Source organism: Leguminivora glycinivorella, chromosome 22 (assembly GCF_023078275.1).
Source record: "Leguminivora glycinivorella isolate SPB_JAAS2020 chromosome 22, LegGlyc_1.1, whole genome shotgun sequence".
NCBI classification, from domain to species: domain Eukaryota; kingdom Metazoa; phylum Arthropoda; class Insecta; order Lepidoptera; family Tortricidae; genus Leguminivora; species Leguminivora glycinivorella.
Window position 1 is genome coordinate 3,620,955 of NC_062992.1, and position 17,061 is coordinate 3,638,015.

Sequence of the window (17,061 nt, forward strand, 5' to 3'; positions counted from 1 at the left end):
GCCAGGTGCCACACTTTGCCGTGCCCTGCACGCACATGTGAGTTCAACCGACTATTACTCAGTGCCTCCAACGCACATATGAGTTCATACTAATTACACTTCAAAATGCAAATCTCGTATCGTCGAAGGTACTGGATGAAAGTTATACTATGAACGCGTCTGTGCGTTGAGGGCACTGGGCCACTGGGTGAAAGTAACGAAAACGCGTACCTGCGTTGGTGGCAGTGAATGCGTTAGAATGATATTAAAATTGAATCAAAATCAGGTCAAAATCCATAAGCCGGATGAAAATCCGCGCTGGCGCGTTAAGCATCGACACCGGGGGCCAGATAGCATACATCGCAGAAGTGAGGAAACACCCCAATTGGAGCATACGCAAACTGCCGGAGAATGACATCGCTCTGGCGTTACTGGACAGGCAGCTTAGGTGAGAACTTTTCTAATAAGTAGCTTAACACGGAGACGTATGCTATAGCATACGCGTAGTCATTTATTTCCTTTGGTCTATGATAGATGACGTTACTAGACGTCCGTGAACATGTTGAGTACCTATGTTATAAGGTGATGATGGATGCGATAGAGAGTACTCTCTGGGGCCGAATGCCATAGAGAGATCAGAAGTTGTATATTGGCAGCGTGCGTGATAGAGTAGCGCTGATTAAAGCTAGCGACGGCTGTTAGAACTAATTTGACTGCATACAATTTAATATGGAAACGCCGACAAATTGAAGGCAGCATCACCAGTCTTGCACGTAGCGAATATACGACATACGATTGACTTTTGGAACTCCGTTAGAGCGCTGTAGGATTGATTCAAATTTACGCACTTGCGTCACATCTGCAAATAAATGTATTGTATTGTATTCTATTTGGTTCGTCATACACAGGTTCTCAGACGCTATTCACTCGGTGGACCTTCCCAACAAAGTGATGTTGCCACCATTCAACGACGCCTTGGGTCACCAGTTTCGGCTCTGAAAGGGTAGGTACTTAACATAAACATATTTCATGAATCATGACACTTGGTATAGAATACATTATGTTTCCCCAAACCTATTGACGAAGAATCGCTTCTAGCCACCAAAAATCGCTGTTTAGTATGAACACGCTTATGCGCCTATGCGCTTACAGGCTACGGGCGACTTGGTCGCCGCAACTTGTTTGTCTCTCACACCATTGGACTATGGGCTAGTATGGGCTAGTATGTAGATGAGTAACTACGACCACGTAGCGACGCGATTTTTCAAAGAAACACGGATGCGGATGTGCTCTTTAATAGAAAGAAGAAAGAAAGAAAGAAAAAATATTTATTTGGTATAAGAACAGTATAGGTACAACACAATACAAATAGAGTGAACCGGTATACCAAATAGGATGCCGCTCAGCGTAGACCGTGTCTAAGAGACACGGCACTGATTTTCAGGGCACCCATAATTAAAACTAAACTTAAAACTAAAACTAAACTTAAAACTACTTATAACAAGATCAAAACAGACCATACTAGGAACATACAGATCTAAAACAGACTAATAGACTGTCTTGTAAACATGCGTAGGCAATTAATCACTCAATTTGGTTGGCGAAAGCCGATTCCTCTTTGATAGGTTAGGGAAGACTAATACACAATAATATTGAACATTATCTCTTATCCAGCGTGACGGCGTGTTCAGCCGGCTCCGACTGACGCTGCAAGTGCTATACATGAAACTGATGCCAGATGAAAAGTGCGCGGAGATCACCAAGCGATTCGCCGTTCCGCTGCACGAGAGCTTCTTCTGTCTTGAGCAGATAGGGCGCCGCGCGCCTTGCACTGTGAGTACCTACTTCTAGATCTTTCTATCTTTGACCGGAGCGGTAGCGTAGTTGACTGAACTGATAGAACACTGACCAGATTCATAGTGTAGTTTACCGGAGATGATCGCGTAGTAGACCAGAGCGACTAACCTCTTAGGCCCTGGTTTCTCTGACCACCCGCCGCCGGCGGCTGGCGACCGACGCGGGTCCGCGACCGACGACGTTCGAATGTGTTGTTCGGAAATGTTTGAGGGTGGTTTCTCTGAAACGTCGCCGGCGGCGGGTAGGTCGACGGGCGAAGGTCACACGCCGCACGCGACGGTCTGTATTCGTTTTGTAGAATAGCAACGGACGGCGGGTGGCGTCTTGATATGGAAAATGACTGATTTCACTAAAGATAATGATGAATATTTACGACGTAAATATTTCTTTACTACACTGCAAGTGTCTGAGTGCCAAGTTAAAAATTTCACTTTCTTTTTGCAGGTTTCATACAAAAATATCGTTTCTCTTTTTTTGGATAAAAGCAATATATCATAAACATCTTCTTCTTAATATTTTCTTCGCTTACCGCGATAGTTACTCATGAAATAAAACTATGGAAACCGATTAAATCGCGTATAGTCTTCTTCCTCTAAGAATTTACAATGTAAGTATTTTTGCATTCATTTTGCTCAGAGCACAATACAACAGTTCAAAAAGCAGTCTACCAGAGCTACTGAGTCAGAAATCCCACGCACCCGCGACCGACGTCGTGTGGCACAGCGTGCGACGCACATCCAGACGCCGCCGGTCGCGTGTGACGGTCCAGAGAAACCAGGGCCTTACCAATAGACTACCCGGCCACTCCCTTGTTCCGCCAGTTGCGACTGACACTGAATGTGCAATACATGAAGCGTTTCGGCCCTTTTTTTGTACTACGTCGTTGGCAAACAAGCATACGGTCCGCCTGATGGAAAGCGGTCACCATAACCTATGGACGCCTGAAACTCAAGGAGTGTCACATGCGCGTTACCAACTCATTAGAAACCCGAGAGCTTCTTCTGTCTCGAGCAGTCGCACACTGTGAGTTCTACATACAATCTTTGACCGAGCTGATAGAACAGCTGACCGGAGTAATAGTGTAGTTTATCGGAACGATAGCGTAAAAGTCACACCTCGGACACTGGCGATCTAATATAATGAAAGAGGCGTGTTCCTAGCACACAATTTAAGCTCGTGTAGTAGAACGCGTGCTTGTTATGAGAGAAATATGACAGGTCGAATGTTCGCGATTTTGACAGGCGGTATTTGTGAGGTAACTGATAGAGTGTGGGCGGCACTTTCAGCGGGGATCGGGAGTGGCCATACTGTACGATAGTATTCTTTATTATACTGTGGCGTAGTTGACAAGAGCTTACGTGGCTATCGCCCTTGCCACTAGAACAAGGTAAGGTTCAGGATGTCAGCCGCGTAATGTGAAGCCCCCGAGTACTTGTTCTCCCCACCAGTAAAACATGAGTTTAGTCATAGCTAGGACTAATGTTGTTTTATTTGGTGTAGCGTGATACCGGCGCGCCAGCAGTGAGCGACGGGATCCTCTGGGGTTTAGCGTCCTGGGGCATCCGAAAGTTGTAAGTTTAAATTTGTATCCTATTACTCTTGACCACAGACTAGCCAAAGGTAAAAACGTGACCTACGATGGAGTGAGCTCGCCCAGAAGATGCCCAAATTACTGTTGAATAAATGGGGAGGCTTTTGTTCAGCAGTGGGATTGGGATACAATGTAGGCTGATACCCAATAATTACTCAATAGTAGGGATGTACCGACAGTAGGGAAATCGAACTACCCGGCCTCTTTTTGTAGTCGGCGACTAGTCGGCAAAAAAGGTCGATTAGTCGGCATTTTATAAGGATAGAAAAACAGTAAAAAATAAATTAACACCTGATGGTGGTTGTATTATTATGTACTTGTTCGTCATGGTTCGTCATGGTACTGATGAACTAAATATCGGAAGGAAGTCACTAGTGTCACTTCGTTCGTGCCAGAAAAATATCTCGGTATAGTAATAGTGCTGGACTCTAGCAGAAAATTGCAGTAAAATTCTTCCAGATGCGGAACCCAGCGCTTCCCAGCAATGTTCTCGTACGTAGCGGAGAGGAGCAACATCGACTTTATAGTGAACGCGACGTCGGAGCTGATGGGTGACGAGCGCATTAGCCCGTTCCTGGACCGGCCGCCCATCCGCCCCCGCACGAGGATTGTACTGCCGGGGGAGAAGAAGGGGGAGATACCCGAGTATTAGTCAACTGTATCATTTATGAAGATTTTTTGTTTTATTTTTCTCGATTCTTCTGTCCTAACAACAGTAACAAGAACATAATATAATATACAACACCACTGAATATAGCGAAATACAACATAACACAACACAACACAAAATATAAAACAACAACAACAAAATACACCACACATCATACAAGAACAATAGTATATGGCTTCGGAGGCTTCCATTATACAGAAATATATTATATACAGTAATATATTATTAAGAAATGTGTAGATATAAAGTTGTATAGTAATAGTACCTACAGAATAGAATAGGTACGCAATAGTGCAAAGTAGATCTAAAAACTAATAAGTAATAATAGTAGTGAATCTTACGTATGTCAACTGTATCATTTATGGCAAACAAGATATTACAGTGCTGTATTGTCGTGTTTGCCATTGCTAGTAAATAATATAAGTAGATATAGAACCTTATGTATTAGGAGCCTCGTCTGCCAACAAACCATACTCTGGTTTGGCAGAAGTTAAAGTTTAGTTTTAAGTTTTAGTTTTGAATAAACATTTATTTCATTTCATTTTATCCTTATCATAATTATGATTAAAATGGTGTTCCGTTTGAAATTAAAACAAAATTCGTCCTTATTGCGCGTGCTCAGATACTTATGAGCACCTTGTCCGCTCGGATATATCTAATAGCAACTGTATAAGATAAATAAACAAAAAAACCAGCAATACCCAATAAAATTTCGTATCGCGTCGGAGAAATGCCATTCGGCTACGGCACCTGATCAGAAAATTGAATTCTGGGGAGTTAGGAAATATTGGAAAATCTACACCAGGAACCAGCTACATTTTTGCGGCGTTGACACCTTCGGGCCATGGGGGCCAAGTGCACGCCATTTGTATAAAGATTTGTCGGCTCGCCTTATAGAGACCTCAGGCGACCAGAGGGCTGGCCACTCTGGCCAGTATTTCGCGCAACGAATTAGTATCGCCATACAGCGTGGAGATGCTGCCAGCCTTCTGGGCATCTTGCCCATTGACTGCGATTTGGGTCAAATTTTCTATTTAAAAGTTCTATTTTTTCTTTATACTGTGATCAATAAAAATCTACACCTTAAATATAATGGAACAAAATAAAACAGGAAATTCTGTATATGAGCATATTTAATATTTTCTCTTCAAAATTGTAAAACTCACATTTTGAAATTGCAAAAATTATAACTAAATTCTCATTTCGTAATTAGTAACAATCGCCATTTGTATTTTTCTCCATTTTGTATTTTCTCTCGAACCAATAATAATAGTAAACCATTTATACATCTCTAATAATAATATATATTAATGTCTAACAAATTCATTTTCTCAACGCACGCGCCGCCCCTTTCGTTTTTCGTTCCCAACATCAACTTCTCATATTATTTGTAATCAACTTTTTTATAATACTCTAAACATACTTTTTACAATTTCATCATTTACACTGACTACAGCTTCCATCTCGCACCAAATTATGTATTTTAGAAAAATATTGGAATGATTCAACGAAATCAAGCTTATAAACAACTTAGCTTAACTTATGATCAACACCCAATCAGCAATTCCATAGGTACAATCAAGTAAATACAAATCAATTCGAATCTTTGGCAATTTTATATTCAAAAGTGAATTTACAATTTCTATTTTAAACTGGCATGAAAGCGTTATCCTATTGAGAAAAATGGCAAAACTTTAAACGTATTTATACAGTTTGTTGGCTGCACAATACTTTTGATCAGTGACACATACGTTTCTGCAACCCCATTACTATGAGGATTCGTACGCGTTGCGTTTCGAACTTGTTGTCTTATCTCTAACTAGCGACCCGCCCTGGCTTCGCACGGGTACTATACCTACATGTAAACCTTTCTCTAGAATCACTATATCTATTAAAAAAAACCGCATCAAAATCCGTTGCGTAGTTTTAAAGATTTAAGCATACATAGGGACATAGGGACAGAGAAAGCGACTTTGTTTTATACTATGTAGTGAAGAGAACTAGTACTGTCAACCAATTGGAACCCTAAGCCACTGTAGCATAGATTGAAAGTCGAAATGAAACCTAATTTACCTACAGATTAAAAACTTGTCACTGATTAAAAGTATTGCAGCTATGAACTTATCTCGCAACATAATAAGCGTGTACGTGTGTAATTATTCTATTATTAATCCTGTTCAAAAATTACTCAATAAGTTATCTAGTTAAGAACTTAGACTGGCCGGACAACTAAACGCATAAAGTTTTACAACAAAACATCTTACAATACAATACAATAATAATATTAAGTACGAGGTTCTGGGAATTATGTAAAAAAAAAAATTAGGCCAAACTTAGAAACTGTCCGATTGGTATTTTTTGGAGATAGTGATTTTTCATCATTACTAGTAGCAGATTTATGACATACCATAAATAACAGACCTTATTACTTTAATTCAGATATCAACAGTATCAGGCATGGACATTATATTTTACAAATCTGAAAATTTTCTAACCGAAAATTTCATAGGTATTTTTTGTAATCAAAATATTTCAAGAGAAACGGAAGTCTTATATCGTAAATCGTAAGCAATATCTAACATTAACCTACCTATAGTACTTGGCCATAAAACCTATGGTAACAAATAGATTTACACTGAACTTAAAAATTGTACTGAGCAAAGCGAATATCGTCACTAGGTACTTTTAAAAAATCTCGTATCTCACGCTGTTCCGCAAAGTTAAAACGCAGTAAGTCTATATGCATGCATTTCATACATACTTACTACAATTTTATTTTCATTGACAGACGAAGATAAGTTTTTTTAAAAGTAGTGACGATATGTATAAACGCAGTAAGGTTAAGGTGACGCCTAGCGGTCAAGTGCGCCTGCGCCTATCAAAAAATAAGTATCTCGAAAACTATCTCTACCTATCTAAGATGTCACTACTAGCAAGAAAGATTTAATACTGGACTGACAAAGCCCATACAAAAAAGCGTACCCCTGAAATGTATTGGCCTTTTAAGCTTAAAACTAGATGGCGCTGTTCGCAGCCTAGAAGTGGCCAAAATCATATTTTCCCAAATATTTTTGCGTGTTGTTAGTTACTTTAAAATCATGATATCACGTCAATACACATTCTGAAAAAATAGTTATTTGTTATACAAGGGGGCAAAGTTGTATTTTAACGCCAAGTGTGGAATTGAAAAACGAGCAAGTGAAAGGATTCTATAGTTGAACCACGAGCGAAGCGAGTGGTTCCAGAATAGAATCCTGAACTTGCGAGTTTTTTAACACACGAGAAGTAAAATACGTTTGCACCCGAGTGTAACACAAAACTTTTCCCCTCACTATAGCGAGGAAACTACAACGCAAAAAATATGTTTATCACTGCTTCCAGTAGTTCCACAGGTGGTAAATCATCTTAATTACTTGATTCACCTACTTTTATCAATTTTAAAGCAGTTAATTTGACTTTATTCGTCAAATTACTTTACCCACTAGTGGATAAAATGCGTTTTTACCCGCTGGTATTAAAGGACAAAACACGTGTTTCCGAGCTAGTGAGGGGAAAAATTATTTGTAGGCATCATCAGTGTAGTTATGATAGTATTTGATAGGTGGCGCTAAAAGAATGAGGTACGATTCTTAGTATGAAGATTGTAAATCCTATAAATAATCCTTGCAAATCGGTAGTTTTCGAGATATTCCGTTTTAGGCGCACATTGCCACCTTAACCTTAGACATTGCACGCGAGCGAGGGGATATATCCGTTTGTACCATTATGAGGCCCTGAGAAGGGATAAATATGTCTTTTTAAGATATCTTCCAAACGGAATATATTTTAACCCGTATACATCTAAAATATGCTAAACCATACTTTGAACATAAGTTATAGAGGGTCGTTACTAATAGTTCTTAAATGTTCCGTTAATAGTTCTTCAGAAGGCGCATTAACCCCATGCAGCAGGCACAATGACACCGGTTGACCTTACTGCATCAAACAAATAGATAATAGCCAGATAGCGACCAAGATTCCTGCGATGCTAAAGGGCCTACCACGAAGACCAAATTTTGTAAATAACGACTTAATTGGAGTAAAAGACAAAGATGCCCCGCAAATCGCGTACTTCAGAGTTCACGGTAGGCCCCCAGGTAACCTTGACGATGATTGGTACAAGGAACTTAGTAAACCACTACGTAGGTTAACTGGGGTTAGCTGGGGAAACAAGTCTGTCACTAGAAAAAGGCGCGTAATTCATTTTTTTATCGGACCATAAACATTCGCGCCACATTTTTTTAATTTGTTTAACATGTTTTTGGAAATTTTTGACTGACTCTAGAGTCTTTCAAAAGCAGAATATCAAAAAAATCAAAACGGTCCGACACAGATAAAAATAATAACAATCTGTGTTGAAAAAATCATTGCTCTATCTTCAAAAACCAGGGAGGAAATAGTCGAGAGCGTTTGTATGGAGAATTGACCCCTACCGTATCGTCTTAACACTTCTTTGCCTATTTCTGGGTTGATAACTAAGGCACTGGTCCCACCGCGAGCTAGTAAACTATGAGCTATCGGCTGCTATAATAAAAACGAACAAAAGATAATCACTCCCGTGTAAATAAAAGAGACACGGCGATGTTTATAGTTAGGTACTCGCCCAGCGGTGAGCTATCAATATCGCCGTGTCTCTTTTATTTGCACGGGAGTGCTTATCTTTTGTTCGTTTTTATAGCTCGCGGTGGGACCAGTGCCTAGATAAGCAACATTGTTACTTGTACTAGGCGTCAATATTTCCTTGATAGGCAATAAACGGCAAAGTGTCAATGTCGGGCGACAATTGTCACTATTGTGAAATAGGCCACTGGTAGTTTTGGTTACGAGAAATAGGATCGGTCTGGTATCGATTGAATTATTGATAGTTGAACTAATTTGTTATTATTATTAATACATACATCACTTTTAGTTTTCGAGAATGAATCATAACTAAATTGTTATTTCGACATTTGAATCTGTAGTAGAAAATTCAGCGGCATGATATTGCATTTTTCGAATTTTTGGTACCAAAATTCGACCCGACCTACATTATAAGCTTTGAAAAAGAAAGATAAATAAGAATATATTACTCACATAAATACAACTAGACCACTAATCGTATAAATACAAAACAACAAATAAATTCGTGCTTCTTAAGTCTAGAATGCCACTTTAAAACCTAGTATTTAAACTCTGTCGTAGTTTACATTGAGAGTGAAGTTTCAAATCCGAAGAATAGAAATGATAGGACATTTGGGCCTTGGCTAGGCCTCTCCGTATATTATTAAGTACTTTTTATGACAAAAGCTGCCTACACGTCTCTTTACTAGCCAACATACCGCATCAAAAGCGACTTTGTCTTTAACCCTAATGTACTTCACCGCACCGGGCAAGATATCGAATTTTTAACCTATATCTAAAATCTCCCTGATTTTTTTCTTAATCCTAAATATACACAAAAATAATTTTGTACTCTTCCAACGAGTAATTTCTCAAATGGCAACACTTAGTGTGTGTTTTTATAATAATATGGCAGCTTTGTACGACGAGCTTACCTATAGTTTAATTTGTAGGACAGTTTGACTTTACAATATAATGGTTGATCAGCATGACGTGTTTGAACAAGTTTTCATATAGATTTCATACGACTCCAAATTTTGTATGAAATCTTGCGCAAAAACTTCATAGAAGTCAAAAGTAAGTAACCCTGCTAACTCCTAGGAGCACCTAGAGACTTCAGAAACACGGGTTAGCAAGATTACTGACATGTTAATTTTGTCACGATAAAAATATTTAGTTTAAACATGCATTACAGTGATTATTATCGAAAAAAAAACCGTAATACTGTAACAGATAACAACTTGCAATGAATTATTTCTAGTAGTATGCTTGAAGAAACTTATGTTCCATATCTAACCGATAAAATTGTCTATAATTAATAGCCGAGTAGAACTACTCTAGCAACTCGGTTACATTTAACCAACAACACATTAAACTGGAAAATACAGCACAAATATTTGACAAAACTCACAAATCTAAACTTAGAGGCTGGTTTTGATGTCACGCGGACCGTCCGCGCGGAGCGACCCACAAGACCAATTTGTATGAAGTTGATTTTGCGCCACTCTAAAACGCTCCGAATATAATACAGTAAACGGCCATAAAAAATGCTCATCGGTTTCTTGTCTCCGTAGAGCGTTGTCCCTTTCTTGCTTCTTCTTCTTTGTCGTATCGTCATGGCTGAGGGACGTGACGAATGTGGACACTTTTCACCGCTTGTCGCCACTCGATCCTGGACACGGTGCATGCTATGCTATGCTATATGCTAGTCTGTGTGGTGCATGTAATGTGGTCTTTGTCACAGACGTTATTCTGTCTGCTCAATGTGTACCCATGCTTCTACTTCTTCGCTTGCTTGCCATGCGTCCCGTGATTGTGAGCTTCTCTAGACTATCTGGTGCGGTCCTGCTCATGACCAAAGAAACCCAGTACACATTGGGTTGGGCTTTCTTGCTTATGTGACGTTAATCGTCTCTGCCCAAAGACCGATATGCATTTTTATGGTCGTTTACTGTACATATGTACTAGTCCGGTGCGGTCCGCGTGACACTAAAACCGGCCTAAAACGAGACCGAAATCCGAGGACGCGAACTAAAAGCGCCTAAAAATTGACACGACATCGTAAACCGCACCCAATTTTAATCACAATTTGTACTAGCACAGTTCAGAAGTATCCGAATTTGAAGCCGAAAATGCTGGCGAGGTCGGTTTTGGGCGTGTCCTAGGGTTGGTTGAGGAGGAGGGCCTCGAGCTCGTCGGCCGAGCGGAGTAGGAACGCGGCGGACTCGCGGTAGCCGGTGATGAGCTGCCGCACGGCGCCCACCTCCGCGCCCGACAGCTTGTGGCTGAGCAGCGGCTTGCTGCCGAGAGATGGCGCCGCGGCGGCGTGCGCGGACGCGGCGGGCGCCGGGCTCTTGAGGGACAGGTCTGTTGGCGCTGAAGGACACGTTAGTTAATTGTGGGCCGATTGAAGTATCATGATAAAAGTATGAATTTCTATAGGCCTGAATGATGGCCGCGAGATAGATGACACGTCTTTTTATAACGGTATTAATGACATAAGAACGGGTAGTCTATCTCGCGGTGACTTAATCTCGAGGCAATCATGTGCTAACCCTGCTGGAAGACGATGTTTACATATTTTTTACTTTAAGACAGCTCGATGAAAAGGTTGATTGTCTTATGATCTTAACAATTTATGAACCTTATGCCGATCTCAAGCGAAAGGTACCATAATGTAGTATTGTATTAACCTATAAATCTAATAATAGGTAGAGCGCATTGGGGTAATTTCGAAAGACGTCTAATTTCGAAAGTCACATAAAAATAACCATTATTTCTATCATGTCAAGATTCCCATTTCGAAATTACCCGAGCATTTTAGTACTTCGAACTATACATATACACCCTATAAAGATACGGAGTGCGTCCTTAAGTGCGTTTTTACATTATCCGATCCGATATCGGATGTCGGACTGATATTCCATACATTACAGGCGCCATCTTGGATTTTTTTCTATTGAAATCCTTCCGACATCCGATATCGGATCGGATAATGTGAAAACGGACTTAAGTTCAGCGACAATAAGGTACTATACGAGAAAACGTCACTTATTACGATCAAGCATAGCGTCAACAAATTGTAAAGTTTGTAAACCACAAGATTTGATACAAATTTCAAATCTTTACATGCCGACAACTTCAAAAATATATGATCGATCGATCCACCTAAAGTAAGTAGCAGACGGTTCAATAACAATGGAACTCACCGGATAGATTGGTGGGGAAGGAATGTGTGTGCGCGGCCATAGCGGACAACAGAGCGCTTTGGTACGCTGCCATTGCTGCGTTCACGCCTACACCTGCAAATAAATAAAAAAATAAAGATGAATAAATAAGCGCAGGGAGGAAGGACGCAAAGGACCGGAGCAAATGGATAAGTACTGTAGAGGAGGCCAGGGGCCCATTTCTCAAAACTGAAAGTTACAAGTTACAAGCGGAAGTCTCTTTCCAACTTGTCATATTAGACATTGACAACCGCTTGTAAATTGTAACTTGTATCTTTGAGAAATGGGCCCCAGGACCCACAAAAGGTTGTAGCGCCAGTAGCGCCACAGGAAGTAAGAAGAAGTACATGAGAGCATATCCCCATATTCATACGACCTGGGGCGACGTGCGAAATGGGCCCCAGTGGCCCATTTCTCAAGACTGAAAGTTACAAGCGGAAGTCACTTTTCAACTTGTCATGTTAGACATTGACAATTACACTTGTAAATCGTAACTTGTAGTTTCGAGAAATGAGACCCTGCTGACCATCTTTACACCGTGATTGGTGATGCAACCGATGATAACTATTTAAACGATCATGTGACTAGACAACTAACCGGAGAGGTAGCTAACTAAGAGGTAGCCGTTTAAGTGTGCTAGATGGCGCTAGGATCCGTTAGATCCATAATAGTGGAAAAATTCGCTGGCTATAGACACACCTCGGACAATGGCGATCAAATATATGAAAGGAACGCACACAGTCTAAACTCGTGTAGGCGAACGCGTATCACGCTAGTGTGAGTGAGATAAGACAGGTCGACTGGCCGCGTTCTTGACAGGCGGTAGGGTAGCCGAGAGCGGGTGGGCGGCACTTTCAGAGGGAAGCAGGGAGTAGCCATACTGTACGATAGTACTGTTTATTATACTGTGCTATGGATGATGTAAAATGGTTACCTGATGGAGGCAACGCCGATAACGTGGACAAGAGGGCGCTGCTCGACAAAGCTGTGGCCGGATTTGTGTTGGTGCTGAAAATTAATGGCAACATAAGTAAATATTATATTGCTATTGCAAAATGAAGATTAACAATAATCTTTTTTAAATAGCAAGAACATCTAAAGGCATCGTTACTAGTCGTGTCCACGGCGCCAAGAACAACTTTATTTGAGATCCTTAGAGTTGGTCAAATGCGCCAAGCCTTCAGAGATAACATACACTAGAGAAATTTCGACGGGTACCTCGGAGGTCAAGATTGTGTAGTGGTTTAGCACGTCAGCCGCGATAGCTGGAGACCCGGGTTCGATTCCCGGCTTCGCCACCAATGGGGTTGATCGCTTTTTCTTTAGTGTATGGTATCTATTTCAGTTTATAACTTTATTTTATTTATATTTTTATGAACTTTTCTGTAGTATGTTGTAGTAAGTGCTATATTTGTCTACAATTCTTCATCATATTACATGGGCATTTTCAGAATTTGGGTCCCCCAATTAAGGTAGGTTGTTAACAAAAACTAAATCGCTATCAGTTTTGTGACGACAATTAATCACAAAATCTGTCTAAAAAGTTATTTTTTTCTTATTCTCAAGATTATCGCTTAAAATTTATGTAATTAATTAACACAAAAACAATATTTTAATTGAAATTTCATGCTTAATTATCGTCACAAAACTGACAGTGACTTAATGTTTGTTAACAACTTACGCTAATTGGGGGGGTCCCAAATTGTGAAAGTGGCCATATGATTTAAATACTACTAAAGATGACTAGGTACCTCTGGCGTCCGAAAGTCTGCGGTGTCCCGAACGTGGACGGGAAAGACGGTCTGAACAGCGGAGCCGGAGACGAAGCGGGGCTGGAAAATATCATATTTTTAATCTTACGTCGGTGGTAAACAAACATACGACCCGCCTAGTAGTAGTAGTTAGCAAGTCACCATTGGGTGAATCAACTTTTTCTTGCCTGTTATTGCCATGGTTACGGTCCCCTGAGTCACGCTGGTTTTATGCAAAATTATGCTACTGAAATCATGCAAGCATGCATGTATGTAGTCCATGTTTGTATGTGGCAAATCAAGGAAAAGGCTTGTTAACACCAGGAAAATGCATGTTTGCATAGTTTAAGTAGCATCATTTTGCATAAAACCAGCGTTACTCAGGGGACCGTAACTATGGCAATAACAGGCAAGAAAAAGTTGATTCACCCTATTGCTTCTGGCTCTCAGACCACAGCAAGTATATCTAATTATCTATGATCATTTAAATTCTAGGGTGGACACCTAATGGCGACCTAACTAGTAGTTCCCAAATGTTTGGCGCTAGCTACAAAAGTAACTTTCAACCATAGAGGAAGGGAAGAGTTGTAACTCCATACATCAGTAAATGCGGGTTATTTGTAGTGACATCTAGCGACAATCACGCGTCAAATATTAGTAATGGTAGTTAGTATCAAAGACATATATAACTTCGTATAGACAGATATAGTCTAAGAAAAAAACGTACCTCAGTACCATACAGAAAAAGGTACGGTGGCCTAGATGGCATTACACCTTTGGGGTACGCTCAGCTAGATGGCGCTAATATTAATATTTGTCATTTTAAAACATATCAAGCTAAGAATATGGGCCAAATTGTCAAAACTGAGGTTCAAAAGTTTTAAGCCTGTGTCGAGAGATGGCAGTCTATGCACTGTGATTACACATTTTACTTTGACAGTAAGCGCCGGTTGCACCAAACCGTCTGTCACCGTTAGAGCATTCGTTAAATTTTATTGTATGGGATCCATGCGCGGATCCAGGGGGGGGGGTCATGGGGGTCATGACCCCCCTGGAGCCTAAGTTGGCCATACAAATAGACCACGTGACCCCCCCCTGGGGCCCCGGGCCTTTACCACGTGACCCCCCCCTGGGCATAAAGCTGGATCCGCGCTTGATGGGATCCGAAGTTCCATAGACCTCTGCTGCGTGACGATTATGTGTCTGTCAAATGTGGCTGATGCAACTGGCGCTAACTCTCTTTAATACTCTATCCTCTTTGTTAGCATTAAGAAGAGATGCACGCTGGTGTCTTTTCGAAATGTGTGCGTCTTTGAGTTTTCCAATTCCCTACTACGCTCAAGATTCGAAACTAGTTTCAAGACCGTAGCGAGTATTATATAATTTTTCGTTTGCATTGACTCAACGTAAGCACCCGAAGGACTATCAAACTTTGCTCTCTTGTAATAACCACAAAATTAAAATTTTGAAAAAAACCCCGACCGCGACATAGTGGACCGATTTTGATGAAACATAGCTAAAAACACTCCCGACTTATTCAGCTTTCAAACAAAAAAATTAAATCTAAATCGGTTCATCCGTTCGGGAGCTACGATGCCACAGACAGACACGTTAAACTTATAACACCCCGTCGTTTTTGCGTCGGGGGTTAAAAACTATTGAATATACAGGGTGGGGCCTGTAACAAAGGCGAAAAATTGAACTGTAGGCTGTACTCCTTATACTGATCAACATTTGTTCAGTGACTTTTAAAAATTATGAAGTTTTTAAATTTTAAATTTTTCATATAAAATAAATATTAGCTTCAATGTACGCCATTATTGTTGTCATTGACGTTGTCTGTCACACTTTAGACTTAACAGAATTCGCAATACATTACCTCTTAGAAAAAACTTTCAAGGGTGATAAAAATCAAAATTAAAGTTATTTTTAAAAGTCGCCGAACAAATGTTGATCAGTATAAGGAGAATAGACTAGAGTTCAATTCTTCGCCTTTGTTACAGGCCCCACTCTGTATATAACTATAGATTAAGTATACTTACATGTTATCTTAAGTTGTGACATTTAGAGTCATTTGTACCTCTAAAGTAATTTTAGACTTTGATTTTTATGTCTGTTTGTACTTTTTTAACCCCCGACGCAAAAACGACGGGGTGTTATAAGTTTGACGTGTCTGTCTGTCTGTCCGTCTGTCTGTCTGTCTGTTTGTCTGTGTGTGTGTCTGTCTGTGGCATCGTAGCTCCCGAACGGATGAACCGATTTAGATTTCGTTTTTTTGTCTGAAAGCTGAGTTAGTCGGGAGTGTTCTTAGACATGTTTCATGAAAATCGGTCTACTATGTCGCGGTCGGGGGTTTTTAAAAATTTTAATTTTGTGGTTAGGTTATTTATATTATGTGTAGTTTTAGTTGTAATTCGACTTGAAGAGACCTTATACATCTCTAATAAATTGTAGTAGAGTTATACATTAGGTAAAATTAGTATTGTATCAATTGTGTAATTTAAATTCAAATATAAAAAATATGTTAAAATGTATATTATGTACATACATACATACATACATACAATCACGCCTGTTTCCCAGAGGGGTAGGCAGAGATCACGGATTTCCATTTACTACGATCCTGACAAATCACTTTCGCTTCACACACTTTCATAACGTTTCTCATACACGCTCGTCGGTTTCGAGTACTTCTGACCTGGCCTTTTTGCAATATTTCCCCGATTTGAACAAGAAAAGTTCGCCCAGGTCTTCCACTTCCAACTGACCCTTCCACTCTTTTTTCATATACTTTCTTCGTTACTCTCCTCTCATCCATCCTCTCTAAAATGTATATGTGACGTGTAAAAGTGCCCCTGTGGCCTATTTGCTGAATAAATATTTTGATTTTGATTTTTGATTTTGATATCAAAAGACAACTCACCTTGCAGTCTTACTGCCAGCGTTTCCATTAGCGTTATCCAGCTTCAGACTATTATTGTTCAGCAGCGGGTTCTCCAGCGTGGGGCTGACTGAGGGCCTCGTGGTGTCGGCTGCGGCCTTGCTGTGCGAGGAGGATGTGGTGTTGGTGGAGGTGGCTGGGGCTGAGCTGATGCCGCTGTACAGGCTCAGGAATGAGGAGGCGACGGCTGAGGTTGCTGTCGTGTCTATGGCCTGGGGATGAAAGACAAGACAAGTTAGTTTTATTGCCCTGGTGGTCTTTGTGTTCGATAAGAAGGATTTTCTTCATCATGGCGAGACATGACAACAGTATTTCAATAATTTGAATTTATCGATAAATTAAGAATTATATTTTTTTAATGAGTATTTGGGTCGGTGAAATGCTGAATGTGTTACTATAAGAGTTTT

General features: G+C 40.3%; 2 protein-coding genes across 3 annotated transcripts in view; one reads left to right on the forward strand and one right to left on the reverse strand.

Annotated features, from left to right (window-relative positions):
* The first annotated feature begins 513 nt into the window (after positions 1-513).
* On the forward strand, positions 514-4,101 carry LOC125238074 (trypsin delta-like). Its single transcript, XM_048145363.1, is given in 6 exon segments — positions 514-518; positions 888-954; positions 956-982; positions 1,654-1,812; positions 3,337-3,407; positions 3,887-4,101. Coding segments are annotated over 6 exon segments (522 nt in total). The 3' UTR covers positions 4,080-4,101.
* Positions 4,102-10,476: 6,375 nt separating this feature from the next.
* The window catches only part of LOC125237702 (nucleolar protein 4), a 297,005-nt gene continuing 290,420 nt past the window's right edge, over positions 10,477-17,061 (reverse strand). For both annotated transcript variants that reach the window (XM_048144860.1, XM_048144859.1), the window contains 5 exons: positions 16,637-16,866; positions 13,714-13,794; positions 12,897-12,970; positions 11,945-12,037; positions 10,477-11,111 (listed from right to left, as the gene is read on the reverse strand). In XM_048144860.1, the coding sequence (XP_048000817.1) occupies positions 10,897-11,111; positions 11,945-12,037; positions 12,897-12,970; positions 13,714-13,794; positions 16,637-16,866 (693 nt within the window). In that variant the 3' untranslated portion in view covers positions 10,477-10,896. The remainder of the gene's footprint in view (positions 11,112-11,944; positions 12,038-12,896; positions 12,971-13,713; positions 13,795-16,636; positions 16,867-17,061) is intronic.